This window comes from Arachis ipaensis, chromosome B08 (genome assembly GCF_000816755.2).
Source record: "Arachis ipaensis cultivar K30076 chromosome B08, Araip1.1, whole genome shotgun sequence".
In the NCBI taxonomy this organism is placed as follows: Eukaryota; Viridiplantae; Streptophyta; class Magnoliopsida; order Fabales; family Fabaceae; genus Arachis; species Arachis ipaensis.
This window is the reverse complement of record NC_029792.2, coordinates 5,568,789-5,575,741: the sequence shown is the minus strand read 5'-3', so window position 1 is coordinate 5,575,741 and position 6,953 is coordinate 5,568,789. Positions and strand designations below refer to the sequence as shown.

At 33.9% G+C, this 6,953-nt stretch overlaps 1 protein-coding gene across 4 annotated transcripts; it reads right to left on the bottom strand.

Moving 5' to 3' along the window:
• On the bottom strand, nucleotides 41-3,206 carry LOC107612761 (myb-related protein 2). 4 transcript variants are annotated; one of them, XM_021108689.1, is made up of 7 exons: nucleotides 2,430-3,206; nucleotides 2,142-2,348; nucleotides 1,967-2,043; nucleotides 1,519-1,576; nucleotides 1,337-1,433; nucleotides 1,154-1,226; nucleotides 41-994 (listed from the first exon to the last, which is right to left on the bottom strand). In XM_021108689.1, the coding sequence occupies exons 2-7, from the start codon at nucleotides 2,341-2,343 to the stop codon at nucleotides 233-235; spliced, it is 1,269 nt and encodes a 422-aa protein (XP_020964348.1). In that variant the 5' UTR covers nucleotides 2,344-2,348; nucleotides 2,430-3,206; the 3' UTR covers nucleotides 41-232. The 4 variants fall into 4 exon arrangements, with proteins under 4 accessions (XP_020964348.1, XP_016169975.1, XP_020964349.1 ...); XM_016314489.2 differs by having other exon boundaries at nucleotides 1,337-1,430; nucleotides 2,430-3,183; XM_021108690.1 differs by having other exon boundaries at nucleotides 1,154-1,223; nucleotides 2,430-3,174.

Genomic DNA, 6,953 nt, shown 5'->3' with positions numbered 1-6,953 from the left:
TTATCATTACTGTTTACAAGCTAATCATTAGTCTTTGATGTTGCAACTTATTTCATTCAGTTAACAAAGACATATAAATATATATTTGGCCACTTGTTGGATTCAAAGATAGACCAGATGATATTGCAAAATAATAACACACTGTTCCTACAATCCTCCAACTTATGCTGAATCAAATCTTGAAGAACCATTATTCTTCTCTGTATCTATCCATAGTTAGTTAGGCCTCTCATCAGCTCCAACTGAATCTGTTCAAATCCAGTTGTTTACAGCTTGTTGTTGTTGTTGCAGCTTCATTGTTATCTCCATGTGAGTTTAAGTCCAATCTTGCTGCTGAAAAGTATGGAGGAGGCAACCTATAATCATGGGAACCTCTTCCTCCATCCATTGCTTCATTCTTTGGTTCTGTCCTATTGCTGTTTCTGTGCCAGAACTCACCATCTGTGTGAGTGTGACTCTCAGTATACATGCTGCTTCCATTCTCAGTTTCCCTTTCAAGTCCAATGCTCATAGACAAGTTTCCACTGCTTCTCTCTGCACCATAGCTACTTCTTTCTGAATTCTTGCCTAATGGAGCTAGAAATGTGTTGTTTTTCACTTCATTACTCCATTTAGGAGCTTCTGTGCCTCCCTTTCTTTCCATGAATGCATGGCCATGGCCATTCAAGTGCCTTAAACCTATCCCACCATTCTGTATCTCTTGCTCCTTCTGTGACCCTTCACAAGATGTGAGGCAACTATCTATTGAGCAATCATTTGGCTGGTTGGTTTGTGGTTGCTGGGGGCAAAATCCTTGTAGTTCCTTCAGCTCTGAAAATGCCGAGTTCAAGCACTGGGAGGAGACCTTGGACACCAGCTCTGATAGTTGAACTTTGGCAGCTTCAAGTCCTACCATTCCCAAATTTTGTCTACCAAGTGTCTCTTGAGCTTTCTCTAGCACAGACTGCAGGTATTTTCCTTGTGCCTCTATCCGAAGCTGCAAGTGTCTTTGTACCTGAACCAGTCCAGAATGAATTGTTAGTATTCAATAAAACTTGTAGAGTTGTCGTGCAAAGAAATATGTGCAAGAAATTTTACAGGCTTAAATATGTTTTTAGTGCCTCAAAATTTTCTTATACCAAGTTAATTTGCTTTGGTTAAGCGTTCGACTCACCTCAAGTTGTTCATTTAGCCTTCTCTGCACTTCAATTTGCATCTGCAGTGCCTCACTTATATGTAAATCTCTGCTACAAGGACAATTATCATTAACATAAATTCCTTGAGTAGTAGAATGTTTATAACAAACTAGATTACACAAGCATGAAGCATGTGACAAAAAAGGATTGGTTTTTCTTACTTGTTAGCCTGTGGGCCAAGGCTTAACTTGTTCATATGAGTTCCACTGGGTTCTGAAAGTGATCTTTCACTTGTTGTTGCCCCCGCATTTGTTGCTGGTAAGATAAAATTTGTTGTTCAGAACAAAAAAGGCTCTCTGGTTTCTAAGTAGATTCAATGAAATGGAAGAGATTGTTCTCTTACTGATTTTGTGTGTTACAGTGTTAGTTTGTCCATGCAAATTCTTGCTCAATCTGTACTTCTGATGACAAAAGGAAACAGGATCAGGTGTGCAATTCCAAAATAGTGATGAAAAATATTTATGGCAATTCCAAAATTTCATTTAGGAGAATATGAAAAGAACAAATAAAATAAAATAATCCGCAACCTTCACAATCTGTAACATCCTTCTGATTCACATGGTGTGGAACTCTTAAATGAAGAAGCATTTACTACGCAACGAAGTGAAAATTCAGTTATAAATCTTATTGGTAGAGACTTTGTTCAACATAAAACTATATTTGATTCTCAACTTTAGATGAATGATACTGAAATTCAAATTGCTTGCAATGACTAATGAAAATGAAACTTTGCACAACCAATAGATGGAAACTAAAGTCTTGTTCTAACACAGATTGTTGATGATTTTTACCTGCAGATGGCTCTTCAGATGATATAAAGTAAGACCTGGAATCCCCATGAGTTTCATTACTGTTTTTGGAGTTGCCTCTACAATAAAAAGATTGCACTATGCATTAGTGAACCTCAAATTCTATATTCCACAAGACTTAGTTATCCAAAAGTGGATATGTTATGTGTATACTCACTGTCAGCTCCACCTAACTGGTTCACTGCTTCTATGAACCTGGCATGAAGATCCGGCGTCCATTTCAATCGTGGCTTAGCATCAGTTGAGAGAACAAGTCCAGAATCACCAGACCCGTTTCCTGTTTGAAGGAACATGTGCCTCTCAGAGGGGATTGGCATTCTTGAAGAAGAGTGCATGTTCTTCCCTTGATGATGATACATCACACCTAAAAAGGCCAGGTATTAGAACCTTGACATATTCAATAACAACTGTGTAGCCCAGTTGTGTTGTGTATTTAGTATTTTACCTGATGGCTTCTATTCTCTGGATCACTTTTCTTCCTCTGGAAGATGCAACTAGATAGTGCTCGATTTTCAACTATTCTTACTGGTTTCTGATTCTAATGAGTGGAAGACTTTGTGTAAAATCTGTGTTCTTGTTCTTCTTTCTCCAATGCATGCACACTTCTCTTTAGGGGAATGCATGCTGAGGGGTGGTATTTATATCTGAGAAATAGTGGGGAGTTAGTAACCCATAGAATCTTGGATAGAACCAATAGAAAAACAAACTCAAATGCTTGTGTGTGGTGACATGAAAATATCATATTCCTTCCTACTTTTGTTCACTTGTGGGCCTAAGTTCTCTATTTCCACTTTCCATTCTCAGATGGTGCTGTACATTTTAGTTAAAACAATGACATAAAACTTTGTGTGGTAAACTTAAATATTTGCTAGATGTATACATAATGGCTTGCTTTCTTAGTTCAGAGTAAATAAATATCTCACGTCATTTTAGCAAAATTTTGGATTCTTTTCATAGCATTTTTCGTTTAGTTATGCAGTGCAACTTTGGAAATAAAATTTTGCAAATTTTTTATTGGACAGACTATATCCATGTACATTCTGTATTTCCTGTGGAGGAATTGCTCATAAATTATAATTTTTATAAAGAGAAAGTGATGTGCTGCTATCATTTTCCTAACTGCATTAGGTTCCAGAATTGATCCTTCAAATTTTAACCTAATGTGCATTCTTATACGTTTTTTTTTCCAAGTAAAGGTGGGAATCATATTCCCAAATTTGTTTAATATATATATGACTTAGTTCTAGGGAATCTGATATCTTGATGTAGAGGAAGATTCTTAGAAGTTAAGAAGTCTAATAAATTTTTTATTCCACATCTTGAACTTGGTGTCATTTTTATTAGTCCTCAATGAACATTATGGATAATAGTTATTTATAAGCATGATATACAGGGTGGTTGAATTATCAACGGTAAAGTTTGCAGACAAAGACATCAATAAATATCTTAATTGGTTTTTATTGGTGAAACTATAAGAAAGATTGACTAAGGCACCATTGGATACAAGAGAAGGAATACGTTCTGTTTTGTCTCCTTCAATAAGTTTGGTACTTATTCATCCCCCACCGTTTAAAATAAGAGAAAATTGGGCCCAGAACTTCTCATTCTTTCTTTGGCAGAAAAACACAGGCCCCATCCTCTAGAATCCTAAGCATAAGGGACCTAAGAGAAAAAGGGAAAGCCAGAATTGTACTTGCTTTTATACTTGCATTCGGTTAATTGCAGTACTATTAGTCTATTACAATATATATAGGACTACTTTCCTTCCACATTGCCCTTGACTTGTACCATGGTTAATGTAGTGGATTCTCATTTATGAATCAATGCATTTTTTTCATTCCTGATGTAACCAGCTTTATACTTTATAGTGTTGTGAACACTTGTTCTTATCCACGTAGAATTTTTTCATTAAGTGGATGCTCTTTGGATAGAGCCATGCATTTAGACCTACATGATATACTCTTTAAGAAACAGAAAATGGTAGATTAGTTGGCCAATTATTGAATTTTATATACAAATAAAACAGATAGGCACATCTGGAGATATAGCTAGGAAGTGTAAATGCAAGGCATATACCATGCTAAACCACTATAAACAACAGAAATAAATGCATTAGAATCTGATTCAGTTTTAATTAAAACCGTGCATTCCACAGGCAATGCATATGCATGTGTCAACTGCATGAAAATCTGCATTATTCAATTGTAAAGATAATGATGTCCTAGTGTTGTACAATAAGAGTAAGTGGTGTAAGATGGGGTGATTAATAAAATCCCATGAATATAACAACTAAATGATTAACAGCTAATATAGAATAAATTTTATGTCAAATAAACACAAAACCACTTGTAGAAGGAGAGAGTGTTGTTTATCAAAAGTGTGCTATTTATCAAAAGAATATGATATGCTGAACTCCATTCATCAGGTGCTAAAGACATACTAAGATAAAACATTTTTTAGACAACTTATAGAAACCACTAAAATTAGAAGGAAAAAAAAGGCCAAATATTCCTTGAATAGTATCTTCATATCACTTCTACTCCATGTTCCTGTTCTTGTTCTTGATTCTGATTTTTGAGAATATATAATGCGGCCAGCGAATCTGTGAGAGACTTTTGAGCAAAGTTAAAGCTGAGTTTCTAAATAGTTTCCTGGCATGTGGATTGGAATAAATTGGCCAATGAAGATTTATTTGCCACTTTTTCTGCCTTTTATGGAACCTTACTTGCTCCTTAGATGGACTTGGTATAACCACTCGGCTAGAGGATCCATTTGAATTTTAAAGTTGTCATCTTTGGCATTGCTACAAGTCTTTCATGATTTATAAAATTCGTTCAAAAAGAACAATGGAAACAATTATAGCTCTATATGCAGCCCAAGAAATTCTACTCTTTTTTGTGTATAGAATGTATTATTTCATAGCTGAAATATAAGAGTTCTTCAATGTTTTCTCCCAAGTGACTCTGGAAAAGAAAAGATGCATAAAATCGAGGATGTTACTGGAAGAGAATAAAGAGAACTGACCTTTATGCTTGCTTCTTTTTGTGCTTCCACCAGTTGTTCGAGGTCTTAGTTATGAAGTGCTGATTAATTTTATATCATTTTTGACCATGCAATTAGAGATGTTATTGTCTTAATGATGAAGATTAATTGCCTTTAATGTAATCAGAACCATACAATGATAACCTTGTTGATACAAGTCCAAGTCATTTCTTTAATTCTTTTTGGCTCAAAACCATGCATGCATAATGCATGCTTTTGATTCTGTTTGAGGGTGTATATATATATATATATATATAGATATCATGTTCATGCTTCTAGGAAACTTTACTACTCTCAAGTCGTTGGCATCTTTAAAGAGTATGTTTTGTACAGAACAATGGATTACTTATCTCTTTTTAGGAGTATCCAAATTGCCTTTATCTTCCAACATGGTGGGGTGTCCCACCTTGAGACATGGGACATAAATTTTATTCTTTTTAATTTTCAGTAAAATATATTTACTTCTTTTAAGTTTAGCTAGGCGATATTACACACACATGCATGATAATGATACTAACTCTTTGATTTGTCATTTAAATCTCTAAAACTATAGCCTAAATGCACATTACACAGGAAGTTAATGTAGTTCATTGCTTTTTCTCCCCTGCATGTTGCAATAAGATAGATTCACTTGTTAGTGCAAGAAGAAACTTTGAAATGAGAAGCACTTGACAAGTGGGAATCAAATTGTAGTCTAGATGGTCAATCATGAGCAAAAACCATCATTGAGACGGTTACTAGTACTGATTAATATGAACTTTGGTTGAGCCACATGCATGATGGCATTGGTTGAAGAAATGCAAAGCGAGAAATGACCACGGAATGATATTCCTTGAGGGGAAAAGAGAGGGAGAAAAAAAAAAGTAAGGAAAATGATGAAAGTTTTCAAAGATTCTTATGGAATGAGAACATGAGAATCTTAACTCACCAGATTATTAAAGCCCATAAAATCATATTCTCAAGTAAAGAATGTAGTTATATTCTTCTTCTCCAAAAGCCACAAAAAATGGATTCTCACTCCCCCACCTAGCTTTATACTTATTGCAATCAGATGCTTCTTTTTTTATATCATTATTATGAATGTGTTAAGTCCTAATTAGCATTGATATAATGATATCATATGTGGCAGGTTGCTATGTTTAGATGTAATTTATGTTTAACAAGATTAGAAGTTGATGTTCCCTTCAACTTTTCTCCTAATAAAAATTGGCTAATTGGTTGACATTTGCACTGTTCTCAACTTTTCTAACCATTTAATTTTGCTATAATGATTACTTTTATAAGCTAATTTTATTTAGCTTGATCATCTATTCCATTTCTGTTTAGAACATTGTCATCTTTGAATATGACTATGTTTGATTGATTGGATATCTAATTCAATAGAGACTGGCTTGAATGTTATGCATGATATGCAGATATACCCTACAGAGAAGAGAATATGATTCTATATTAAAGGATGAGTTATAAAGTGCCACCAATGGCAGTCCAAAGCTAAATTATGGATGAAAAAATATATCTGTTTGTTTGAGAAACAAATAAAAGTAGAAACTAATGTAAGACGCTCATCAGAATGACATCATAGAAAATTAGATAGATAATGTCTCTACAATTAGAAAATGGTTAATTGTGATAACAGAAGAAGTAATTTAATTAATTCTCTTTCTCTTTGAAAGGCAGAAGTAATAAATCTTTAGATTATTGATGTTTTTTTTTTTAAATTGTGACATATAAATAGCTTTTAGTTTAAAAATCTCCCTTCTCATAGAATAATAAAGAGTTTAATTTTTATTGTTATTAGACAAAAATTAATTTCAAAAATAAATGACATGAAAATTAATTGTTGTCCACCACTAACTCATATTCCATGTAAGGTGACAAAAACTTACATATTTAAAATTGTTATTTGAAAATGATTAAATAATTATCA

Bases quoted from the DNA above. Each gene is read 5' to 3' on its own strand.
- LOC107612761 (XM_021108689.1), bottom strand. From the start codon at position 2,343: ATGTATCATCATCAAGGGAAGAACATGCACTCTTCTTCAAGAATGCCA. The intron at 1,227-1,336 runs GTAAGAAAAACC...TTGTCCTTGTAG, and splicing joins CTTGGCCCACAGGCTAACAA to CAGAGATTTACATATAAGTG. The intron at 995-1,153 runs GTGAGTCGAACG...GGACTGGTTCAG, and splicing joins GGCTAAATGAACAACTTGAG to GTACAAAGACACTTGCAGCT.